This window comes from Pongo pygmaeus, chromosome 13, assembly GCF_028885625.2.
Source record: "Pongo pygmaeus isolate AG05252 chromosome 13, NHGRI_mPonPyg2-v2.0_pri, whole genome shotgun sequence".
In the NCBI taxonomy this organism is placed as follows: Eukaryota; Metazoa; Chordata; class Mammalia; order Primates; family Hominidae; genus Pongo; species Pongo pygmaeus.
Window position 1 is genome coordinate 89,352,861 of NC_072386.2, and position 26,736 is coordinate 89,379,596.

At 44.4% G+C, this 26,736-nt stretch overlaps 1 protein-coding gene across 2 annotated transcripts in view; it reads left to right on the forward strand.

Annotated features, from left to right (window-relative positions):
- COL15A1 (collagen type XV alpha 1 chain) overlaps nucleotides 1-26,736 on the forward strand; it is a 127,546-nt gene that overhangs the window by 62,925 nt on the left and 37,885 nt on the right. The window contains exons 10-16 of one of the 2 annotated variants that reach the window (XM_054501944.2): nucleotides 8,693-8,842; nucleotides 9,255-9,398; nucleotides 13,675-13,728; nucleotides 15,377-15,436; nucleotides 16,647-16,739; nucleotides 18,155-18,280; nucleotides 19,185-19,247. In XM_054501944.2, the coding sequence (XP_054357919.1) occupies nucleotides 8,693-8,842; nucleotides 9,255-9,398; nucleotides 13,675-13,728; nucleotides 15,377-15,436; nucleotides 16,647-16,739; nucleotides 18,155-18,280; nucleotides 19,185-19,247 (690 nt within the window). The remainder of the gene's footprint in view (nucleotides 1-8,692; nucleotides 8,843-9,254; nucleotides 9,399-13,674; nucleotides 13,729-15,376; nucleotides 15,437-16,646; nucleotides 16,740-18,154; nucleotides 18,281-19,184; nucleotides 19,248-26,736) is intronic. The other variant, XM_063649756.1, reaches the window with a different exon arrangement.

Below are 26,736 nucleotides of genomic sequence, written 5' to 3' on the forward strand. Positions count from 1 at the left end.
AATGTCTAGGCACTTATGACAGAGTGGGAAAGCCAGGGATCAGGTTCTACCAAGTCCTAGCTTAATAGAAACTAGAATTTGACCAGCAGGGTTGTCTGAAAATAGAAGGGCTGTCTGTAGAGGTGGTAAGATCCTAGTTACTGGAGGTGTATAAGCTGTAAAGCAAAGAGTATTTGAAACAAGTCTCAGTCAATTTTGGAAGTTTATTTTGCCAGGGTTAAGGATGCACCCGTGACGCAGCCTCAGGAGGTCCTGACAACATGTGCCCAAGGTGGTTGGGGCACAGCTTGGTTTTATGCAATTTAGGGAGACATGAAACATCAATCAATATATGTAAGGTGGACATTGGTTCGGTCCAGAAAGGCAGGACAACTCAAAGTGGGGAGGGGGCTTCCATGTCATAGGTAGATAAGAGACAAACACTTGCATTCTTTCAAGTTTCTGATTAGCCTTTCCAAAGGAAGCAATCGGATATGCATTTATCTCAGTGAGCAGAGGGATGACTTTGAGTTCTGTCTGTCCTTTGTCTATAAGGAATTTCCTTAAGGACAAATTGTGAGGGAGGTATTTACCTTTCTTATCTTAGTAAATATCTTTTAAAGGAATAGAATGGGAGGCAGTTTTGCCCTAAGCAATTTCCATTTTCATTTTTCCCTTTGGCTTAGTGATTTTGGGGTCCGGAGATTTATTTTCCTTTCACATTTCCCCCTTTTCTTTTCAAAATCTTTCAGATAAAGCATTTTAAAGAAAATGAGTCTCTAGTCTCAGGTTTAGTTGATTTCTCATGGCTAGGAGGGTTTATTCCTAGATAGGTAGGTCCCATGTTATTAGGAAAGTTCATTTTTAGCAGGCTGTGAAGTCTCATGCCCTACAAGAGAAAATAGGGGAAGGAAGGGAGAAAAACAACAAATAAAAAAAGAACAATCCTGGAAAATTGATATAGGTCATATTACTCTGAAGTCCATACATCAGTAGGCAGGTATGAAAGTGGCTTATTATGTAAATAGGTTGCTGTTATTTTCCTCTGAAGTTTAAGTTGTCTAGCTTCAGTTTCCAGGGTTTTAAGAAAGCATGGCTTAATTTTAGTGATTTCAAAAATGGGGAAAAAATGGAAAAGAAGAAGAAAAAATTTTGAAAACATTATTTTGGAGACTTGTAGCCAGTACAAATTTTAGAATTCAGTCCAAACTGTAGACAGTAATAAAAATTGAAAAACATTAGGCAAGACCAAAATCTAACAACAGGTGTTCTATAGTTTATTTTAAAACATAAATTTTCTCTTCCAGTCCCATTTTCACTAAAGAAAAATCATAGGACAATTTCATTTGCAAATTAAGTTTTAGTCTTATTATACTTGGCCTGAGTGTTTGCATAAAGTCAGCAAGAATAGTTATTTGCCATATAGGCTCCTCTTTTTTTTTTAATTGACTTTGGTGGAGCTTTATTCCATAAAGAATCTCAGATTTGACTTTAATGCCTTAAGGACAGCCCATGCCTGCAAATACCTGTATTAATTGGGTGAAGGCCTCACCTTGAGGTCTCAAGAAAACTTGGAGCTCCTGGACCTCTCAGAAAGTGACATTCTTTACTTACCACAGGTCAGGAACCTGTACAGAGATTGTGTAGACAAGGTATGAGGCCAGCTTTCCCAAGGGGCTTTTATTGGCTCTATAAATCAACTTTGGTTCCTTAAAGGAGTCTGTATCTGATAGCATGCCATTCCAGTCAAAACCATGGTAAAATAACCAGTGTCTCCAGTTGTGCTCTGTTACAAAAGAAAACAGATTGTTATCACACTTACACAAATAACTATATTATAAGTTGAGAATACTCACAACTAATTACCAAATTTTTGGAGAGATCAGGTAGAAATATGCTCCAAATTTTGTTTATATGAGTATATTTTACTCATTTTTTTTGAGGCTGAGTTTCTCTCTTGTCTCCCAGGCTGAAGTGCAGTGGCATGATCTCGGCTCACTGCAACCTCCGCCTCCTGGGTTCAAGCGATTCTCATGGCTCAGCCTCCCAAGTAGCTGGGATTACAGGCATGTGCCACCACCCCTGGCTAATTTTTGTATTTTTAGTAGAGATGGGGTTTCACCATGTTGGTCAGGCTGGTCTCAAACTCCTGACCTCAGATGATCCACCTGCCTCACCCTCCCAAAGTGCATGAGCCACTGAGCCTGGCTACTCAATTGTTAAAAGCTGTAAATAGCTCAAAAGAAAAGTTTTCTTGGCTCTGATAAACAAACAGAAAAAGGATCAGCAATGTTTTAAGCAAAAAGTTATAAAAGGATTTTCAGTCTTCTAAAAGTCCACAGTTAACTCCTGTTCTGCATGTTATTCATGAACATTTCAGCTCTTCATGGGAGCCTTGGAAGTTTTTTTTCTATTCTAGCATTACAATCTTCAAAACTTGCATTGAAGAGCACCTATCAGAGTCCTATGCCGATTATAAAACCACCTTTTGAAAGGGATAAAAGCAAAACAACTGTAGTTGACAAAAGTGTTAAAACAGTCATAGTTAAAGACACAATTGACAAGGAAACTTGGTTACTTCTGTGGCATACAGCAATTTTACATAATAATTACTACTGATAATATATGCTAAAACATATCAGAATCACAGAAATTTCATACAGTTCTGAGCACATACTAATAACACATTTATGTAAATATAATCCAAAGAAGGTTAAACACTGTTTCATATTTGAAAATACTTCCTGTATGATTTTATTGTATCAAATAAGCCAAATATGTCTCTTTTGGACTTCAGGGGAATAATAGCTCAGAAGAAAAGTTTTCTTGGTTCTGAAAATCAAAAAATTAATGGGACCTAAGTTCAAATTTGACTTTGGAAAGTTTGTCAAATATAAAAAGTATAAAACGCTTGATATCACAAAATAGGATCACGGGTCATTGTAAAATAAGTCATTCATTTAGCCAAAGTGATACCTCAAAGATTTCAAAAAAAGAGGCAAAAATATTTATTCTTTGATTGAGGAGATTGATTTCTCAAACAATTAGCCCTAATAGAAACAACAGGCGGCCAATTAAATTTGTTTTTCAAAAATTTTTAAACAATCTATAAAATTTTAATCATCTTGACCATAAGATATAATTTCCATAAGCCTTTTTATAACCTTTATAACCTTTATTAAGGAGTGGGTTAATGCTCCAAGAAAACCTTGTTAATCTGACACAGGGGCCAATATGCTGGTCTTGCATCAGCATGCCTTTGACATTAATGGTTAATTTATAGAGAAACTAAACTTATTTTATCTCTCAAAATCTGCCCTTATAATCTCATGTGCCCACTTCTTCCACAATAGTCTTTGGACCTTGAGGAGTTGAATAGCTTTAATCTTTGGCCCTATGTCTCACGAACACAGTCTATTTTGGTTGACACCTTCTACAGGATCTGTAGGTGAGGCTTTAACTGCTGTCAGTGTTTAAGATTTAGCAGGACTTGGTGTCCTTCTTAGACCCAGGAATCAAACCCCTGTAACTTAATGGCACAGGTACTTTAAAAGCACATACAGAAATGTAGAGAACCTGATTCTGTCACTGTTCTGGGTGCTACTATGTAACCTGCCACGATCCCTGGTGGACTGAACAAATGGGGGCAAATGTGGGAATAAAAGACAAGAGACAAAAGAGTATATTTGGAAGAAGGGGTCAAGGGAAACTTGCCTCTAGTGGACAAGGGCCCTGAGCTTTACACAGCCCTCCATATTTATTAGGCAAAAGAGACAGTGAGAAGGGGAGTGGAAGAAGGGGTCAGCTGCTCAGTCCAGAGTAGGCTTGCAAGACTGCATTCCTCAAACAACAGGCTCTAAATGTTGCAGTAGATAACCTCGGCACCAGGGAGTGATTGCCTCCAGCAAAACTTCTGTCGGCAGGAACACTTGTGAGTTTGCTCATATCCTGCATTCACGATAAACAGTTTGCTGTTCAATCATATAGCCTCCGGTGGAATGCTGAGTTGGTCAGGTCCCATGGGCCTTTGGCTCCCTTCACGGAAAGTTATATGAATGTAATAACCTTAATTAAAAAAATATTCTGTTTGTTAATCTGAGTCTTTTCTAAACAAACTAAAACTTAGTAATAATGACATAGGAATTATTTAGATAAAGTGCAAGATCTGATTATTAGGCCAGTTACCCAAAGGCAAAAGAAAAGACCTTCTGCAGTGCGACTGCTGTTCTCTATGGGTAATATTATATTGGAAGAAAATATTCCTTTTAGATCTCTAAGATAAAACATTTTTTTAGTGTCAGGCTACAACATTTAGAACCAGAGGGAAAAAAATCTTACAGGAGCTGAAAATGAGTTGAAGATTAGTTATTATTTCAGGCCTTTTAAAAGGCGAGAGAAAACAGAAAAGAGCAAGATGCAATAAAAGTGGAACTTTGTGTAAAAAACTTTATAATGCCTTGTAATTTATTAAGAGTAAAGCAATACCTTAAGAAAATTTTGTAGTTCAAACCAATTCTTTAGTGTATAAGTGGTTTTTTTAAAAATTAAAACCCAGTCTCTGGAAAGACCATTTTAAATAATTTCCCTTAATTATAGACAACTTGCTCATATGAAAGTTTTTTTTTTCATCAGTCTTCTTATTATGATGTAAACAGACCATTTCTGACATGCTTGGACTTTCTAGTTTTCCTGAGCATCCGTCTTTCTTAAAAAAAAACAGTCATTTTATTCTAGGACAAAATTTACCATAAAAGATCCTTTCTTGTATAAAATTATTTTTCTTTAAGCTTTCTTACCAAAATTACCTCTTTATTTCTATAACTTCCTTTCCATCTCTCTCATTTCCTGATTCCCTTCACCTTGTTTTATACATAACCTTTAAATAAGCTTTGAATGAGACAAAAATTATTCACCTTTTAAAAAAAACACACTTTTTTTAGAAAGAATGTTTCCTTACAATATATTTTTAAATTGGAAAATACCCAACTAATGAAATATCTATATTTAATTTAACTTTAGATTCGAAATTATGACATATTTGTCTATAAGTATTTATGCCATTACATTTACCTAATTATTTTTAATACTGTACCTAGATTACTGTATTTATGAAAACTGCAATAGTCATTATTTAAAGTTATTTCCCTGCCAACCGTTTTATAGCCTGTGAATTTCAGGAGTTTACCTAAGTAGAACCTTAAGATTAAATATATGGTTGTTTTACTAAATGAAGATTTAGCTATTTTCATTAAACTAATGTTCTTGTCTTATTTATCAGACAGTACACAAGCAAAGGTTATCCTGTTTTGGGCTGAGTTTATAGTTTTGTAACCCTTATGCCAAATTTTTACACCTTATAGTATTTGGCAGGGATGAGTATGAAATTACTTGATCAATAAATGCAAACAAAAATGTATGCTGGAAATTCTTAAGACATTTCTAATATTGCTTTACCAGTAATTTTAAAGCTAGCTTATTAAAGACTTAAGTCATGTGAACTTGAAAAGCATTTGGGTTTATTATTTAATTTATGAGTACTCTTTAAGCCAATGTCATACCTTGTAGCGAAAAACACAGCAAAATATGTGTATGTACACATAAACACACACATACACACTCATACAACCAAAAATCCTATAGCTTTTACTTCAGAACTCTAGCCATGAAATATTAATACAAACGCATTGTCCTGCAGAAACAATAACAAAAATAAATGTCTGGATGCAAACAGTGGATTTTATCTCAGGAGAAATGTAACATCAGACTTAAAGCAGGCAGAGGCAGAGAAGAAAGCAGAGAGATAGAGAACTTAGGAACTTCATAGTTGCAGATCAACTTTTGGGCTCTGAATTTTTCTTGCTGTAATTGTGCATGAAAATGCCATATATGTCAATTTTACAAAAACACTTGCAAGAAGAGGCACCATAAAACCAACAGAGTGCCTGAAAGAGGGTCATTCTCCTTGTTTTTCCTTATTCTTAGATTGTTTGTTTCCCACTTTTTTTTTTTTTTTTTTTTTTTTTGAGACAGAGTCTCCCTCTATTGCCCAGGCTGGAGTGCAATGGTACAATCTCGGCTCACTGCAACCTCCACCTCCTGGGTTCAAGTGATTCTCCTGCCTCAGCCTCTTGAGTAGCTGGGACTACAGGTGCATGCCACCACGCCTGGCTAGTTTTTTTTGTATTTTTAGTAGAGACAGGGTTTCACCATATTGGCCAGGCTGGTCTCGAACTCCTGACTTCATGATCCCTCCCAAAGTGCTGAGATTACAGGCATGAACCACCGTGCCCAGCCTTTTTTATTTATTTATTTTTTATTTTAAGGGATGAACTGAGCTGTGACCTAGGATTTTAGTGGAGTGTGTCAAAGTGTGCTGGTTGTGGGTGAGACTCTACAGTGTGTCACCACTGAGCCATTTCCACCCTCTTACGTGTCTCAGTTTCTGTCTGTGTAGTTCTAGCACCTCCAAGAGGGCTCAAAATCAAAATGCAGAGTGACCAGCTCCTATATGCCCTTCCTGAATGAGGCTTTTTAAACTAATTTTGTTGGGGGTTCCCTGTAGGGTTGCTGCATGTCATGAGGGGGTCAACCCCCCAGACACTCCCACTTGGCCTCCAGTCACCCAGGGGCACCTTTCAGCTGGGAGGAGCAAAATGCCCTTTCTCTTTGAAGCTGAGGAAACTCATTCTCCCATTTATCTGTGAAAACAATAGTTCAGTTCCTCATGCAAAATGCTCACACTAGCCAATCGAGATTAATTTCAGGAGGAAAGGCAATGGAGAAGACACCCTTTAGAATGTACCTCTGAACTAGAATTAGGGTCCTAAACAATAACTTCCTAGGAGAAAAAAAAAAAAAAAAAAACAGCTAAGACCACTTCCTGTAAATTGTCCTCAGCCACCTCTAACTTTGTACTCTCATCCACCATTTTACACCCCAAGGTCAAATCCTCTCCCAGTATAAGGTAATCTCTGGTACCCCCAAAAGCCAAAGAGGTCAGGTCTTACAACACAGGAGAGCAGAGCTTTAGACCTAAGAAGAATCTGCTCGTGACTCTTGAAACTCCACAAAGAAAATGGAACTCCCCAAAAAGGGGCGGGTGGTGCCTTTGTTCTGAATACTTTAAGGGGTTTGAGTGATTAGAAGCCTCTTCTAGGTTTTTGTTGGTACTAAAGATAGTGAAGGGAGAAGGAGGTATAGGGCGGAAGAAAAGTAAACGAAAGAAAAAAATTTTTTAAGACAGGAAGCAAAGATAGCAAACATGCATGTTGTGGTTTTTTTCCCCCTCTCTTGTAGCTGTGAGAAATTTTAGCCAATTCAGAGAGGCCTTGTTACCCATAATTTAGAATTCTCATTCAGATTTGACCAAGTCAGGTAGAGCTGGTCAAATCTGATGGGAGAAAGACCAGAACAACAATCAAAAAAACCCTAACAACATGATTACTGAGCACTTTAATAGTAAGGAGAAATTAAGAACAGCTGGTTGTTAATCTTAACTTCAGCCAAGACAAAACCCCAATTCAGCTACTTACTAGAGATAGGTCTTACGCGGAAGATTGCTCTCTACCATCCTAGAAGCAGGAAAGAATTTAAACTTGCCTTCCCTGTTAGAAATGAGCTCAAACTCCAGAAAGGAGTTTCGTCTTTCCATCATCCTAGAAGCAAGAAAACTTGCATTCCTTGTTGGAAGCAAGTAAGACTCCAAAAAAAAGAATTGTACAGCAAAATAAACTTTAGATCTTGACCAAATTTTGGGAGATCAGGGATTCTCTGGAGGGGAGGCTCCTAGGCCTCGGCAAATTGTCCTATTGGTTTGAACCATAAAGAAAGCTCAAGCTGGTATCAAGCACCACTATGAGATTTGTCAAAGGTCAGCGGCACCTCCACTCAGAATCCCTTCTTGGTTGCCAAAATGTGAACCCCAAATATCTGAGACAGGTCTCAGGAAAGTTAGGAAATTTATTTTGCAAAGGTTAAGGACACGCCCGTGACACAGCCTCAGGAGATCCTCACAACATGTGCCCATGGTGGTTGGAGCACAGCTTGGTTTTATGCATTTTAGGGAGACATGAGACATCAATCAATATATATAAGGTGTACATTTGTGCTGTCCGGAAAGGCAGGACAACTCAAAGTGGGGAGGGGGCTTCTATGTCATAGGTAGATAAGAGACAAAAGGTTGCATTCTTTTGAGTTTCTGATTAGCCTTTCCAAAGGAAGCAATCGGATATGCATTTATCTCAGTGAGCAGAGGGGTGACTTTGAGTTCTGTCTGTCCTTTGTCTGCAAGGAATTTCCTTATGGACAAATTATTAGGGAGGTATGTAGCTTTTTTATCTTAGCAGCTATCTTTTTAAGGGCTAGAATGGGAGACAGGTTTGCCCTAAGTAGTTCCCAGCTTGATTTTTTTTTCCCTTTGGCTTATTGATTTGGGGATCCTGAGATTTATTTTCCTTTCACAAAGCTAAGGCCAGAGAAGCGCTTGGCAGAGATGTGCTAGAGGGGGCTCTGGGGTGGGTGGGAGGATGCCCTGAAAGGTATGTTCTAATGCTGGAGCTCCAGGCGAAGGTGTGGTCCTGGAGGAGTGAAGGAAAGGTAATCATGGAGCCTCCAGTTATCTGAGGCTCCAGCGCTTTCCACCGCCCAGCCTCACACCCACTGAACCAGGGGCATGGGCGAAGGGGCACAGCTCCTCATGCCAATTTCATTTCAGGGTCCAAGCAGTGAAGACAGTTTAACAACAGCTGCAGCTGCAACCGAAGTGTCCCTCAGTACTTTTGAGGATGAGGAAGCCAGTGGGGTCCCCACAGATGGCCTGGCTCCCCTCACAGCCACCATGGCCCCTGAGCAGGCAGTCACTTCTGTAAGTGTCGTCTGGTGTCCTCTCTGGTTCACAGGGGAGAGACAGGTCTGCATCATGCGACAACAGCCATTCTTGGCCTTGGCAGGGGCACCTGTAGCTTGGTTATGAGCACATGTCTGGGTGGGCAGCTGCTGGAGGGAGGCAGGACACAATGCCGGAGTGTAACAGAGACCACAGCCCTGCTCCCTCCTAGCCTTGCCCAAGAATTTACTCAGAGATGAGTGGTCCACAGTTGGCACTGAGGCTTAGAAGAGATGCATATTTCAGGAGGGGTGTGCTGGGGGTAATGATGGTCATAGGTAAGAACGTGCTTTGAAACTGGGCTGGCACCACAGAAACGACTGTTACCACAACTCCCCAGCAGCCTCGTGAGCGAGGTGAGGTGGTGCCTTAATGCTGGTTTTGTTTTCAGGGTCCTGGTGATGAAGAAGACTTGGCAGCAGCCACAACAGAGGAGCCCCTCATCACAGCTGGGGGTGAAGAGTCCGGCAGCCCTCCCCCTGATGGGCCACCGCTGCCCCTGCCCACAGTGGCTCCTGAAAGATGGGTCACTCCAGTAAGTGGCATAGAGCTGTAAGATTTGACTTGGCAGACCTTACAGGGGAGAGAAAGAAAGGCCAGAGTTGTGCGAGGGGCTGGCCCCCAGCTTTCTCAGAGGTAGGTTTTCACGTTGGTTTGCAAATTTGGGCATTTGAGGAGCTTTAACCTGGGGAACACTTGAGGAAACTCCAGCTCGTAGAGAAAAAGCAAGAGATTAAAATCAAGGGGACCTAGCTTTGTGTCCCATACTGATCTTTGGATTGAAATGAGATCTAACAGTCAGTGCTCTTCTGGGGACAAAGCTGACAGTAAGATGTGGCAGGTCTGTAGAGGGGATGAGAGCATCAGTGCTGTGTGTGTGTTGGGGGGTGACCTCCAAGTCCCTGCCAACATGAGTTTTTATGACTCTTGGCTGCAACTGTGTGACCTTAAGCAAATCCGTTGATTTCTTTGGCCCTCCGTTTCCTCATCTGTGAAAATGAGTGGCTGCAAGGCCAAGTCAGAGAATACAGGTTGGAGAATGTTTACAGAGCTCTGTACACACACCTGGGGTTGTCACCACTTAAGGACTATAACTGTGTCTCTTAGAAATAGGAAACCCAGACCTGGCCCTCAGCTTGGGCTTGTGTGAAGAGGGACTGCTCTTCCAATGTGAACACATTTTTAAAGGAAACTATCTCCTTGGTGACCAGCACAGGCTCGTCAGTTCCCCAAACACCACTTGGTTGTGCACACTTTGAAAGCCACCACTCAAGCTACAGTCATGTGGCCCATTGGCCACGGTGCGGCAGGACTGACCTGTGAGGGGAGGGGCTGTGGGACGGGGGATCAGGAGAGCCCCCTGAGGTCCTGAATGCCCCTTGTTCCGGGGCCTCCTCTAGCGGTTATCACGCTGCTTCCTGTCTCTTTAGAGTTGTCTTGCATTCATTTGTTGATTCACTCATTGACTGGACACATAGCGGCTCTAGGCTCTCAGTCAGGACACTTGTAAATAGAGATGAACGTGACCTCACTCCTGTCCCCAAACAAATTCACAATCAAGGGGCAGGAAATAAGCCATCTGAACTGACATTGATTAATCACTCTGTGCTCCAAGTTTATCTGATTCCCTTCACCACACTCCTCTCCAGTATAAGGTGAATGGGAGATAAGATGTGGAGAGGTAAAGTCACCTGCCACTGTTGCCTGCCTCTAAGAGGTGGAGCTGGGATTTGAACCTGCATGCTGGCCTGCAGAGCTGGAGCTCTCGAGCTTCACCCAGCTGAAGTCCTCATCCGTGAGAGTGTGGTGTGGTGGGAAGATCCTGGACTGGGGGCCAGGAGTTCGAGGTTCTGCTTCCAGAGATGCCGCTGACTTGTGGTAGGCCCTGGGCCTCCTTGTCATCATCTATAAAAGGAAAAAGGTGAACAACAACTCTGGTTTTTAACTCTGGTCACACGTTAGAGATAGCTGGGAAGCTTGAAACAATGCGGGTGTCTGAGTCCAGTGCTAAACCAAGTAACTGAGACACTGGGGCTGGGGCTTTGGGCTTGCAGAGCATCCTAGTGGGCAGCCAGCTCTGGATTGACCCGCTCACGCACTGTGACTTCCCAAACAATGTCCCCCTGCTCTTCTGTACCTCACCCCAAGGTATACACAAAGCACCAAGTTCAAATCTCCTTAGTGATGCCACATCAGGCACAGATAGAGCCGGTTCTCCTTTTTCTTTCTCTTTTTAACTTTTTATTATTGAAAACCTAAAAATGTCACAAAGGAGCTTAGAATAGTATAATTAACCCCCACATACCCATCGCTCAGTTTGGATAATTATCAACACTGACATTCTTGCTTCATCTGTTCCACCTCCTACCACCATCTTTTTTGGAGGGAAGGGGAATACTGGAGTATTCAAAAATCAACCCCAAACATCCTATCATTTATTTAACTGGTAAATAATTCAATGTGTACGGCTGATAGAGTGATCTGGTACCTTTGTTTTGGTCATAGCCACAGTATCACAATGCATCTAACAAAATTAGCAGTGGTTCCTTCATATTATCTAATGCCCTGGTTATTTTGTTTTAAAATACCTCTTTCCAGTTAGTTTGTTTGAATCTGAATCCAAACAAGGTCTGCACATTGCATTTGGTTGATACGTCTCTTAAGTGTCTCTTAATCTCTAATTGTCTCCCGCCTTCTTTTTCCCTTTTGCCGTTAATCTGTTGAAGAAACTGGGTCAGTTTCTTCCTTAGACCCTTTGTGTTTTCAGCTTTGAGAAGTCGGTCTGGTAAGGCTGGCTGTGTTCATGGGAGTGTGAGGGTTACTGCTCCTGGGAAGGTCTTTGTCCACATGTATTAACAATCATAAGAGTGCATATTGCTGACCCAGAAACTTTTCTTCTAGGAATTGATTCTAGTGGAGATAGTCTGATAGCCTTTGTTGTTGTCGTTTTTAAAAAAAAAAGGCTTTGTTTACAAGGATGCTAATCTTGGTGTTGTCCATAATAGAGAAAAATTGGGCAAATTTAATTAGCCAACAATAGAAGATTAACTGAATTAAAGTATATTCAAACAATGGAACATTATGTAGCTAATAAAATTATACTTGTTAGAAATATTTAATGATGGGGGAAATGCTTAGCATATAATGTTAAGTGAAAGAAGCTGGTTGTAAACCTGAGTATATTGTGTGGTTAACTATTTAAAAATACACACATGCAAAAACACTAGAAGGAAATACCCTCTGTAAATGTTGGCAGCTGTTGCCTCAAAATGGTGGAACTGTGGAAGGTTGTTAGGTTTTTAATACATTGTGGTTTAATACATTTTCCACTATGGTGGCTTACAATTTTTACGATAGATTTTTTAAAGCTCTGAGAAGGAAGAGAGAGAGAGAGACAGACAGACACAGAGAGAGTTAGAGATAGAATGAGAGAGAGAAAGAGAGAGAGAAACGGAGACATGGTTGATGTCTGATGAAGACAGATTCCTGCTAAGTCCCAACGTTAGGGATCTGCAATGAACTCAGATGAATGCCCCGATTCCTGAGCAGAGTCTAAAAGCACAAGATTGTCAAGAAGGCACCCACCCTGGGATATCTCTAGGATCAGTTTTTTTGTTTTTGTCTTTGTTTTCTTGAGACAGGGCCTCACTCTCTTGCCCAGACTAGAGTGCAGTGGTGTGATCTCGGCTTACTGCAACCTCCGCCTCTTAGGCTCAAGAGATTCTCCTGCCTCAGCCTGCAGAGTAGCTGGGATTACAGACAGGCATGTGCCGCTACCACCCGGCTAATTTTTTTGTTTGCTTGTTTGTTTGTTTTTAGTAGAGACAGGATTTCACCACGTTGGCCATGCTGGTCTTGAACTCCTGACCTCAGATGATTCACCTGCCCCAGCCTCCCAAAGTGCTGGGATTACAGGCGTGAGCCGCTGCACCCGTCCTCTAGGATCAGTATTGGCCCAGCCTCTAGGATCAGTATTGGCAGATATGTGACAGAGCCAGGCAAGCTATACTGCCATGGTGACTCTAGGTCAATTTGAATCTCAGAGTCACTGTGGCAGTATAGCTTGCCTGGCTCTGCCACATATCTGTTGCCAGTTTTCTTCACTTCTCTCTGTCTCAGTTGACTCATGCATAAAATGGGAATCATAATCATAGAACCTACCTCTTGATTTGTGAGGATAAAATGAGTTTATACATGGAAAACATGACCCAGCACATAGTACATGCTCAGTAAATTAGCTGTCTAGAATTATTTTGCAGATGAGGCCCAGAAAGGATTAGAGCTTTGCTCCTAGGGGTCCAGTAGGAGTGACAGCCTTTGTCTCTGGACTTTTTGGTGCTTTGGTTTTCTGCACTGTTTACAACCACTGTCTTCAGACGGGAGCCAGAAGTTGATTAGCAAAGCCCACACTGGTCACAATGATGTCATTACATTTCTAAGGACTGACTAATAGATCTTAGCAAATATATGGAGAATGTTGCCCTGGAAATGAAGTAATATATTTAAAAATCTGTGTTGTGGAACACAAGTGAGAGAGAAGACTGATTGTCAGGTGTGGGTGACTCCAAATGCCAGGCTCTTCCCACTAGTCATTTGGCAAATAGGTACTGACAGCCTATTATCTGCTGGTGCAGGGGACGCTGCAGTGATCACGCAGCGTCTCTCTTCATGGGGCTCACTGACTTCAGCCCGGTACAAGCCCTAGCTCATGCCCAGCTCACTGACCAGGACCAGGGAATGTCATCGGAACTCAGCAGCCCCATGTCCCAAATATGTTGTGGCCACGTTTTAACCAAATCTTCTTGTTTTAGGCTCAAAGAGAACATGTGGGAGTGAAAGGACAGGCTGGGCCCAAAGGAGAAAAGGTTTGTGCTGTGACCATCCTGGGGAACACTTTGGCTCCTGATCAAGTGTCCTGAACATGTTATTTAGGTTTGATTTAGTCCACTCTGATCAAGGGGATTGCAGAAGCAGCAAGAGGGCTAAGCCCAAAAGAAACAGACTTGTAGGTCTGGGAGAATCACGAAAAGGGCACCGGGCAGTTCTGACTGAGTATCTTCTCACCACCTGGTGACCGTGGCCAAGTCCCTTGACCTCCATGGGCCTTTGCTTCTGTCGAGTATCAAAGGGTCCTATGATTCCATACCTGGCTCTGCCACACATCTGCAACCAGTTTTCTTCACTTCTGTGTCTGAGCTCTGGGCTCTGCCCCTGATTTTCTTCCTGGGAAAATGTTGGGCAGAAAAGAGCTTCTGAGGACCACAGGCCTGGATTTGCCTTTTTGTAGCTGTGGGATCTCCTGAAACTTCTTCACTGTTTCTTTGCTCCAGTTTCTCCGCCTGTAAAATGGAGGTGGTGATGATGACCCTGTGGTGTGGGATGACATGAGGGGATGTTTATAGAAGTGCTTTAGATGGTGTCAGTCACCGCAGGAATAACAAATTCCTCTTACCAAAACACCTACTGGTGATAAGCTGTTCCCGGGGGGGATGTGTCCACAGTGACCCCAGTCAAGAGATCCTGCCCAGGGAGCCTGCTCTGGCCATAGGCAGGAGCTTGGCCGCCTCTGGGAGCCTTCTCATCTCCACCGTGACCCTGGTCCTCTGCCTGCCTCACCTCCCTCCGGGCTGCACAGAGGCCGTTCCTTGCAGCAGATGATGCTCCTGTCCTGGGGCCTCCTGAGTGCCCACCGGGGTGTGGGGAAGGGAGGGCCAGGGCTGGGGAGGGAGGTGTCCTGACTTCTCTCTGCCTCTGGCCACCTCAGTGGACTTCAGATGCCAGCAGGGCTCTGGGGTGCAGCAGGAGGCACACAGATTTGGGGACCTTACTGTGGACATTTCCACTCTCCTTTTGGTGGATCTGGCCATCCTGTCACCTTATTTGTCAGAGAAGCCACTTCTCTGGGCCCTTTTTGACAGCCAAAACCTCCTGGGATGCCACTCTGTCATTTTCTTTCATCTGCCTCCTTTCCAAATGTGTGCTTCTGTCATTCGGAAAGCATTTTCTGGGGCACCAGCCTTGTGCCAGGTGCTGGGACCTGGAGGTGATTCAGGCACTGTGCCTGCCCTTGAGGGGCACACGGTCCCAGAGGGGCAGACTGTGAGCAATGATGTTCCTGTAAAGGTCACAGGCCCTGGTGAGAGGAGCAGGTGGGCAGGGCAGGCTTCAGAGGAGTCCATATTGGGCCTGAGCACTGAGCACTGGTGCTCTAGCGGGGCCCAGATCAGAGGGTGGGGATAAATCCTGGAAGAAGGGAGGGTGTGTGTGATGCGTGCTCATACTGGTCAGCTCCTTCCACCACAGCCCATGCCCTCCAAGTATGGCACAGAAACAAAGGGCTTCTGAGCCCTGGGGTGGGACAAGGCATTCCCTTAAGCTGTCTCTGCAAAGGACAATGCCATTTTTCATTCCTGTGTGATCCTGATTTTAAAGATGAGCACGATTTCTACAGAAAGGTGGGGAGATGGTAGGAACAGGGTTCCAGCACTTCACTGACCATTTTGTTCTCTTTAGGGTGATGCTGGGGAGGAGCTTCCTGGCCCTCCTGAACCTTCTGGGCCTGTTGGACCCACGGTGAGGTTCCCATCTAGGCTTGTCACACACACAGGTGTAAGACCAGGGATGCAGCCAAAACAGCCACAAGCTGAGGACTCTCCTTTTTGGCTCCCAAAGTATCTTGCAGTCAGACCCCAGGGCTTTCTGCCTCTGCTAGGACTCTGCAGTGTGCAGTAGCAGAATTGATTTCTATCCAGTTTAAATCCTGCACCTTGAGCGTCCCAGAAGTTCTTTGAACTCAGCACTTCCCAAGCTGGACTCATTACCCATGCCCCAGACCTGCTTCTCCTCCTGGATTCCCCATCTCTGGGAATGGCACCCCATCTATGTGGTCACCAAGAGAGAAACATCCTTAAGTGGTCCTCTGCCTTCCCCAGCCCTGCCCAGTGTGTCCCCAAGTCCCCCTGAGTCTAGCTGTGCAGTGCCTCCTCCTCCTCTCTTGGGCAATGGCACTAGCCTCCTAACTGGTCTCTCCGCCTCCATATCACCACTTCCCTTCCCCCACACACGTGTGCCCACCACTGTGACTTTCCTAAACACAGCTGTAACCCCCAAACCCAGCTTTTCTTGGTGCCTCTCAGGGGTGCTCAGTACACACACGTTCAATGAATGAATTAGGCCCTGCCTGGTTCCTGTCTTCAGGAGTTAAGTGCCAGAAAGATGTTTTGAAGATTCCCCTTGTTCTTCGGATACATTTGATGCCATTCAAGTATGCACAGAGGGCTTTCTGGGTGCTAGGCTTCCTGCTGGACTCTGGGCACCCAGTGTGTCTCAGGTTTGGGCTGGCTCTTGAGCCCTAGTTTAGAGGAGCCGACGGACACACGCACAACTAAGCTTCAAGTCAGATGGTCCTAGCATCTCACTGAGACCTTGACAGAGGCTAGTGGGAGCACTGAAGAGGGAGAGAAGAATTCTGCCTGGAAATGGGGTAGGGAGGGCTTCATGGAGGAGGACACTACGGAACCGGGCCTTGAAGGATGAGTCCGGGAATTGAAAGGCAGGAAAGGAGGCTGAGGACATGAGTGGGCTGCACAGCTGGGAGGCAGCAAGGGAGAAGGGTAGCTGTAGAGGGGAGTGGGAGAAAAGTCAGAGAGAAAATGGGGAGCAGAAGTTTTCGGGTTACAGGTATAGGAAAAATTTCCCCATTTTGGAGAAAACTTTCAGTGACGTGGCTGTCCTTGTAGTCTGGCAGTTAAATGCAAGTTGTGGCAATTTCTTCTCTCTCCAGGCAGGAGCAGAGGCAGAGGGCTCTGGCCTGGGCTGGGGCTTGGATGTCGGCTCTGGCTCTGGTGACCTGGTGGGCAGTGAGGAGCTGCTGAGAGTGAGTGTGAAGGAGGACATGACCTGGTGTCTGGGACTGCCTTCAAAATAACCGCAGAGGGAGGGACATGGGGGCGGGGGACAGATGAAACTGGATTGGCCGCTGCTGGGGTTGCTGGCAGTAAGCTCATGGGGGTTCATTCCACTTTTCCCTGTGCTTGTATATATGTTTGAAATTGTCTACTTTGATCAGTTGCATTGTAAGTGAGTACGAGCCTACATTTATCTTCAGGACCTCCTCGCCCCACCTTCTTCCTTTCCCTGGTGGGCTTCTTGAGCAGGCTGCCCTGCAGCAGGTATGCCCAGTGCCCTTCACTTCTGCCAACTGGCTTTCGATCCTCCCTCCCCCTCCTCTCACCCTATTCATTAAAGAGACCTGCTGGCCTTGTCTCTGGGTGGCTATTCTACTTCAGCTTCCAGAACCTTCCTGAAATCTCCTTCCCTTATGCATTCCCTTCCTGCCTCCCTCTCCAGACTACTCTTTCTCTTTGGTGCCTCTTGCTCCCCTGGCCTCCTGCCAAGGCTGGGGCTCCACCAGTCCTTTCTGAAATTGCCCCCTGGGGAGCTTCTACCTTCTCCAGTTGCCCCTGGTGCCTCTGTCCAAGAGCGCCTGTGCTGAATCCCTGGTTGAAAGCTCCACTTTGCTGCTCCTCTGCCCACTCCTCATGGCCAGGGCTAGAAGGGTTCTGGACTCCGTGGTTAAATGGAATGGGAGCCAAATGAATCTCCCAGCCTGGTGGGATCAGCCAACCCAGCAATGGGCTAAAAACACTAGTGCACTTCAGAAAGAGTTTTAAAAACAAGGCTACAACACAAGCAGTTTTTTTTTTTTCTTTTTTTTTTGAGATGGAGTCTTGCTCTGTCGCCCAGGCTGGAGTGCAGTGGTGCGGTCTCGGCTCACTGCAAGCTCCACCTCCCGGGTTTACTTACGCCATTCTCGGGCCTCAGCCTCCCAAGTAGCTGGGACTACAGGTGCCCGCCACCACGCCCAGCTAATTTTTTGTATTTTTAGTAGAGACAGGGTTTCACCGTGTTAGCCAGGATGGTCTTGATCTCCTGACCTTGTGATCCGCCCTGACTGACCTCACTGTTAATCAGAAAACTAAGTTTACCAGAGCACCTCTCAGAATTCCAACTAATTGGGTCTTTCTTGTATTCAGCCTTTTGGGAGAAAACACGATATGATGGGCTCAGAAAGACCGAGATTCGAATCCCAGTTCTCCTACTAATTAGCTGTGTGTCTGAGAGCCCTTGAGTCGCATGGTCTCATTGAGCCTTAGTTTCCCCATCTGCTAAGTGTTAACACCAAACCCTACATGTAGGATTATTGTAAGAATTTGAGATTGTGTGAAGCACATATTCAGTATCTCATTCGGTATTCCCCCACTGTTTCTAACAGAGTCTCTGTGTTTTTAGGGTCCTCCAGGACCCCCAGGGCCACCTGGCTTACCTGGGATTCCAGGAAAACCAGGAACTGATGTTTTCATGGGACCCCCTGGATCTCCTGGAGAGGATGGACCTGCTGGTGAACCCGGGCCCCCGGTGAGCAACTAAAGTCTTCTCCCCATCTCTGCGGCTGTGGGGCTTCCTTTAGCTGGGGAGGGGTGTACAGATTGCAAAACCCAGCACTGTCCAAGGTTCGCAATGGGGAGAGAACAGCTAGCTGTTTGTAAACAGAAATCCTCCTCATCTGAATCATTGCTGAGATTTGAAAGAAGCAGCAGCCAAGAAAAACATCATCCTACATACTGTTTTGCTGCTTTATCATAGTCAGTACAGATGGTCCCCCACTTACAAATGGTTCCGCTTAAGATGTTTTTGACTTTACAGTGGTGCAAAGTGATGCACATTCAGTAGAGACTTTACCTTGAGTACCCATACAGCCATTCTGTTTTCACTTTCAACACTTTATTATAAAATAGGCTTTGTGTTTGATGACTTTGCCCAACTATAGGCTAATGGAAGTGTTCTGAGTATGTTTAAGTTAGGCTAGGCTAAGCTATGATGTTCAGTAGATTAAGTGTATTAAATGCATTTTGGACTTAAGATATTTTCAACTTACAATTGGTTTATCAGATGTAGCCCCACTGTAAGTCAAGAAGCGTCTATACAGGAGACACAGATACATAAAGGATCTTGGAATCATAGGCCATCAGGGCTGGGCCCGGCATAGGAGACCCTTGGAGACCATCTGGTCCAACCCTGTCTCTAACTTCCCCATAGAGGAGGAAATGTAATCCAGAGAGTGAAGGACAGTTAGCCACATGTGCACAGTCAGCAGTGACCCAGCCTGGGCCAAGGACTAGGTTCCTACCTTGCACCTGACGTGAGGCCCTGGGCCCACCAGCCTCACCTGCCTCCCAACCCTGCCCTCCTTTTCTAGCAAGCGTGTGTATGTGATTCTTAGCAGAAATGTTGTGGGTTGATTGTCACTGATGTTCCCCAGGGCCCTGAGGGACAGCCTGGAGTTGATGGAGCCACCGGCCTTCCCGGAATGAAAGGGGAGAAGGTACGGGGAACACGGGAGGGTCCCACCACATGGGAGCCACCAGGCCCACACTACTCTCTCTGACCCCTAAGCCTGACCTTGCCTCTTATGTGACTGACCCCTTGGCCTCCTGAAATCCCCTGCTGGCCACTTCTGCTGGATGTCCCCATCATGGGACTCATCATGCCCAAGCCTGAACTCAGCACCTTCCCTGCCCACTCTTGCCTGCCCCTTGCTTCAGTGAATGGTGTTGCCATCTACCTGGTCACCTGGAGCCAGAAATGGAATCTTCTCTAACTCCTCCTTCCCTCCCTTTCCTGCTATGATTGGTCAGTGCCAAGATGGCCCAGTCTGACCTCCACATCTCTCACTTTTTCTCCCCACTGAGCTGGACTCAGCTCTTCTCACTTGCACGGTAGCCTTGGGCTCCCCGTCGCTGTCCCGTTCTCTCCACCCACCCTCCAGCCTCCTGCCCAGTTCACCTTCCTGTAGCAGGCTCTCATCAGCCCCTGCCCTGGCTACTGAGAAAAGATCAAGGGCTCCACTGCCTGCAGGACACACCCTAGCTCTGTGCAGACATCTGGCCATCCCTGATTCGCACGAGCTGCCTCTCTAGCACATCCCCCAACTCCTCACACGGCCTCTTGGCCAGTGGGCTGGTTCTGCCCAAATGCTCTGGGCACGCTCTTCCCTTCTGGCCTCCTGGCCTGTGCACATGGTTTTCTCCCTGTTTGGGATGTCCTTTTCCTTTTCTCATCCTCGAAGACCCAGTTCAGATACATCCTCTGGGGAGCTCTCCCTGACTCATTATGAGTAGAAAGCACCCCTCCTTCCTCCCCTTTCTATGAGCATCATAGGAAGTTCCCATGCTACTGACAACCTCCCTAGCCAGTGACACTAAAGGTGTTAGCTTACCTGTCTGCTCCTCACCCCCACCCTGACACAGAGCATGTAGTACTGCCTCTCTCTCCTTAGAACCTAGCACAGGCCTCTATTAGTGTTTGATGCATGAGTGAAACTTCCTTCAGACACCATTAGTCTACTTTTTCCCAGAGTTTGGCCTGCCTTCATCCTCTTCATTCTCTGTCTGTAAGCTGGTCCTGCCTCCTGTCTGCAAGCCTGTGCTGGTGAAACCTGGGGTGTTTATGTGTAGGGGGTGGTTCCTGCCTCTGCAGTGTTCCCAGCTTGATGAGATAAGCCATGTCTGTCAAAGGAAGGCAATAAAGACAAGGTGAGCCCTGTGCTAGGGATGCGATCAGTGGGTTTTACTGGGGTCTAGAGGAAGAAGAGAGATCTTAGCTGGGATCGGAAGTGGGGCCTTCTGTGAACCTCTTATGGATAAAGACGTGGAAAATGCTGACTCTGTAGACACCATCATCATCACTGAACTGAATTTCTAGTTTCCGTCAGCTCTGGAGTATGTTTACTTTAATTGGAGCCATAACTCAATTTTCGTGGAAAGCTTATTTCTCAGAAAAAGATACAATTGTCAAGCTTTATAGAACTCATTTTACATGTACCAACAGTTTCACAGAAATTAAATTTTGCAGGAAGCACCACAGACCTACACTCTTCTTACCTGTTCTTTTTCCAGGCTTCCCCCCACCCACCCACACACACCCCTCCCATACTCTGTCTCGAACTTAAAGATACCCACACCCACAACTGCATACAAAACACCCTTGCACACGCACTCTGCAGCTGCTTGAAGAATCAGCAGTGCAAGGAGCAAAAGGCTTGCCTAAGGTGAATGTTGGAGATCAATCACATTTGTTTCTGAAATTTGCTATGCATCTCAATTTGTTGCACTGTGCACATATGAGGTTTTCTGATCAAGTAAAAGCAGACTTGGAAGAACTTGGAAATTTGCATCTGGAGATCTGGCAGGAAACCTTGCACATGATATTTACCTTAAAAACAAAACAAAACCAAAAAAGCCCCCAATAAACCAAGGTGCATATTCAGTATGTAAAATAACAAAAAATGTGCTAAAGGAAATGAACAGCTTCAGGGCTGTAATAGATCATAAGATCCAATGATTCATTTGATCTTTGACTCCCCATCAACAATATCTGTCCTTCAACTTGCATACCTCCAGTGACAAGGAACTCATCTCCTGCCCAGGCAGTGCCTTCCACCGTTGGATAGATCCACTTATAGGGAAGTCTTTCCATTTGCTGTGGTGAAATCAGCCTCCTTTCTCTTTAGCACAGCACATAGACCAATCTAGGCAGTTATCTAAAGTGGAGTTTTCCCTACAAAGAATAAGGTTCAGGTTATTTAGCTGGAAAAAAAATGTTTTTTATATAATAATAATTATTATAAAATATGAGATTGAGATCAAAATATGATGCTCATTAAGAATTCATCAAATATCTTAAGTATGAGCTAAGCTATGAGGACACTATGAGGACACAAAGGCATAAGAATGATATAACAGGCTGGGTGCGGTGGCTCACACCTCTAATCCCAGCACTTTGGGAGGCTGAGATGGGCGGATCATGAGGTCAGGAGTTCGAGACCAGCCTGACGAGCATAGTGGAATTTCATCTCTACTAAAAATACAAAAATTAGCCAGGCGTGGTAGCACACACCTGTAATCCCAGCTGCTTGGGAGGCTGAGGCAGGAGAATTGCTTGAACCCAGGAGCCAGAGGTTGCAGTGAGCCAAGAACGCGCCACTGCACTTCAGCCTGGGTGACAGGGTGAGACTCCATCTCCAAAAAAAATTAAAAAAAGATTGATACAACAGACTTGGGGGAAGGGTGGGAGGGGGTGAGGGATAAAAGAGTACAGATTGGATACAGTATACACTGCTCAGGTGATGGGTGCACCAAAATCTCAGAAACCACCACTAAAGAACTTACGTAACCAAACACCATCTGTTCCCCAAAAAACCTATTGAAATTACACAAATTAGAATATTTTTTAAATGATACCTCAAAAAGAATTTATCAAATAGATTATTCTATGCTGAGTTCGATGATAGAAATATTCCTTACTTTATTTTTCCCAAATCAAGATGAGCAACTAACTCTTAAGATCTTTAGCCCAAGAAGGAATAGGTGAGGAGTAGCCTGCTTTCTCAGCAGTAGAATGTTTCTAGAAAGAATGCAGAAGAACTTGCTGGAGAAGATGGATCTCTGAAAAATCATTCCTTTCTGCTTTTGCACTGCAGATTCTGCCATTCAGTTCTTCGGAACACACCTAGTATTAACAGTTGTTGTTGATTTTCTACTTTCAGAATCTAAGTCATTCATGTTATTCTGCAGTCTCAAAAGGTACTGGGACACCCGGGCAAGAAAGAGTTTGTGCTTGGAAATTTTCTTCAGTGTCCAGAATTACTGAGGAATGCTGAATTGCCAGTAATTGCCTTTGAGTAATTTCACTGAGCTGCCAAACTGTCATTGTAAAATCAGCTTCTGTCTTTTCTGTTGATGTAAGAGAAATACAATTAAATCATCATCACCTTCCCTTTCTCCAAGCAATCCCAATTGGTCTTTGAACAATTCTCTAAACCTTGTATAAGAAAGAATAGAGAAGTAAGCTGCTTTTGCCTGGGATGCAGTAATGGGTTTAGACCTTCTAATAACATGTTTAAATGAAACACTGAAATAGTTGCCTAATTTCCTATTTTATATCTTCTTTCATCATCAGAAGTGTTTGGTTCAACATCTGGATTATAGGCCTCCATAAAATCAAATAGATGGCTGAGTACAGTGGCTCACACCTGTAATCCCAGCACTTCAGTAAGCCGAGGTGGGTGGATCACCTGAGGTCAGGAGTTTGAGACCAGCCTGGTCAACATGGCAAAACCCCATCTCTACTAAAAATACAAAAAATTAGCTGGATGTGGTGGCAGGCACCTGTAATCCCAGCTACTCGGGAGGCTGAGGCAGGAGAATCACCTGAACCCCGGAGGCTGGGGTTGCAGCGAGCCGAGATCGTGCCATTGCACTCCAGCCTGGGCAACAAGAGCAAAACTCCATCTCAAAAAAAAAGAAAGTCAAGTAGACCATAGTCAATTGTAACAGAAAAGAAACTGGTTATCAGTATTACAAACAGCAGAAGGAAAACCAACAGACATCCACAAGGCAGTAAGATGTGCTGTCCGACCACACAAGCAAAAAGAATTCTCATCTCCATTAGATTCTTTGAGGTTCCTGTGTGCTGAAATTGAATAATGTCCTTAGAAAATCCAATTCACCACAGTAAGCCAACATTTTGAATCAATTCTAAACCACGATGTTGTAACATACGGCACTATTGTACCTCATTCCTTTGCAATGTTTCCATTAGTGAACTGATACCTTCATATTTCATCACTTTTAAAACCATACTTGCAGCTCTGCTATTTGGAATTCCAAGATTGCATGCATGCCGTCACTGCACAAAAATTCTCTCACTAAGAAATAATGTACAACTCCAACATCACCATTTTGGGAATAGGAGCCTTCCCTCTGCCTGTTCATTGGAGCTCCTCTTTTTCACCCTGCCTGTTCACATAAGTTCCAGTAAGGTGGACTCTTCTACCCACAAGTTAATCTACTCATGTTCCAAGCTGATGGCCATCTTATCTGTGAGTCAATGGAATGGATTTGAATACTCTCTTTTTACCATGTCTAAGCTGGATGAAATCATCTAAGACCATAAACCAAGGCCCATGATATCTTCTAAAACTTCCTTTGAAACTCTATAAGATGTCCTCTTGATTGGAAAGGAATGAGGAAGGCAACTGAAACAATTCAGTTTTTCACTTTATGGACATAATTTTCTGTAACAAGATCAGTCAGCCACGCAGCTACAAGGTTTTTAGAGGGAGGCTACTTTAGTTTCTGTTTCACAACAATCCTGATGGTAGTTTGACTTGTTACTGAAAAGAAGCACAAGACTGGCACTTTCATTGAAGACAGATTGCAATGGGCAGCCAGCAACAAGCCAATCATACCCAAGAGAAGCAGACATAGCAACTGTAGCCTCTGGGTTAGGCAGTAAAATGGGCATCCAGTTATTGGAGTAATGTTTCCACTGCAGGTGGAAGGTCACGCTTAGTTTCTCCCTGATGAGGCTGGCCAGCAGGGAGGTGACAGAGCCTAGTCACTGTCACTTCCTTCACCGAGCACACCTTCTCCTCCCACCTCCCCAGAATGGCTGGAGTGTCCCTGCTGGCTCCTTTGCCACAGAGGCACCAACTTTCCATGAAGCTGCCCCTGGAGACCTTATGGAGGGCTTCGCTTGCAGAAATTCCTTGCCACTCCAGCCTCAGAGCCTGCCTCCAGAGCCTGGTGCCTCACCTGGGAGTCCAGACCACCCTCAGCCCCTGTGATCCCCATTCCTAGGCCAAGAACTGGGTAGTGTGTCCCAATAGGAAAACACTGCAAGAGATGGGACCTTTCCCATGCCCCACGCATGCCCCCAGATGAGAGGCATTTGTCTTCCTCCAGCATCAGGTGGAAACCCTCACCTAGCAAACCCATGAACCTCACCCATGGGAGCAGCCAGTTCCATGAGGAAGGTTATCACAGCTACCAAGCAAACGGCATGGGCTCGAGTCTGTGAAGGAGAAAGGGGGAGATTGTTGCATGGTGGTTGCCTATTGTGTGCAGGCAGTTTTGCGGACACGTCATGGCCTCATCTTTCTCATCTATCCTGAGAGCTTTGCTTAGGCTCATACTCAACTAGAGTCCCAAAGATTCAGAGCTGGAAGGAACCTGGAAATTGCTTTAGTCCCTGGTTTTCTGTGCCCTGGCAGAGCCATAGGACTTTGTGGAAGTGCCTTAGGGCTGGTAGGTGAGGGACAGAACAACTCTACTTCAAGCATTTATTAAACTTAAAATTAAATTTTAATTATAAAAGTAATATATGAATATAGTTTTCATTGCCTCCTGTGTCCTATTTCCTCTTTAATTATTTTTGTTAGAGTAGGTCCTCCAGTCATATTTTCACAGACTGTAGATGGCAAACTTTCTGAGACCCTGGATTTTTTAAAATGTTCTTATTTTCTTATTTGGTTGAGTATAGAATTCTGGGTTGAAAGTCATTTGCCCTTGATGATTTGAAGATGATCACCATCATCTTCCAACATCTGGTGTTGCCAACACTCTGGTTCTCACTCTATTGGAGCTCATCTGATTTTTCTCTTTGGCAAATTTGGGGATTTATTTTTCTTTATTCTTGGTGTTTAAACATTCCTCTGCATTGTTACTAAATGTGGATTATTGTTTTTATTTTTATTTTTTAATTTATTTTTATTTATTTATTATTATTATTTTTTGGGACGGAGTCACGCAGTGGTGCGATCTTGGCTCACTGCAACCTCCTCCTGGGTTCAAACAATTCTCCTGCCTCAGCCTCCTGAGTAGCTGGGATTACAGATGCACACCACCACACCCAGCTAACTTTTGTATTTTTAGTAGAGACGGGGTTTCACCATGCTGGCCAGGCTGGTCTCAAACTCCTGACCTTGTGATCTGCCCACCTCAGCCTCCCAAAGTGCTGGGATTACAGGCCTGAGCCACCGCGCCTGGCCAATGTGAATTATTTTTTAAATGTATTCTTTCATTTATCCTTCTTGGTACTCTATGGACTTTTTTTTGGGGGGGGTGCCTTTTAATCTGGAGACTTCTGTGTTTTTTTCAGAAAATTTAAACACTGCATTCCTTCTTTCTCTTTGTTCTCTCCTCTGCCACTCCAATTAAACCGATGTTGGAACTTCTGATTGTGGCTTCTATCTCTCTTACTACTTTGTCATTCTGTCTAGGTCTTTTTACCCTCTTGTGTTGCCCTCTGGGAGAATTCTGTAGCCTGATCTCTGTATTAATTCTTTCTTCAGGTGTGTCTATTCTGTTATGCAGTCCTTCTGCAGAGTTCTGCATTTCGACAGGTTTTTATTTATAATTTCCAAGATCTCTAATTGGTTCTTTATCATAACCACTGTTTTTATTTCATAATAGCGTGTCTTTGTTTCATGGCTATGTTATCCTCCCTTTTCTCTGTGAGAACGTATGTCTTATACTCAATGTCTTGACTGGATTGTTTTCTTAACTCCATTTCCTTGGATGTAAATTCTGTAGTTGACTTAGTTGTTTCTCAAAGTATTGCCTTGCCTCAGATGTTTGTGTTTCTTTCTTGTGTGTTTACTTGTGAAATTGGGATCCTGCCTGAGTCTGTTTTCTGCCTCTGTTGGTGCAGACTGTTGGGAGGTGGGCAGTAGCCCCTTCTGAGACATGCAGGGTTCAGGAAGGGGATGGAAGGAATAAGATGTGCCATCAGGCAGGGTACCTCAGCAGCTGATCTTCCGCGTGTAGGTTGCCCTTGGACCTCACAGAGTTTCCTAGTCATCTGGGGCTCTGCCCTATGTCTTTGGCCCGATAAACAACTCTTGTTTTTCTAAAATTAAGGTACCCATATTTTCTTCTTGGCAGGAGTGAGGGTGGGAGGGGAAGGGAGATGGGCGGGGCTGGACAACTAGCCTGCTGCAGAATTTCAACCTGTCTCCCTTCTGGGACCCA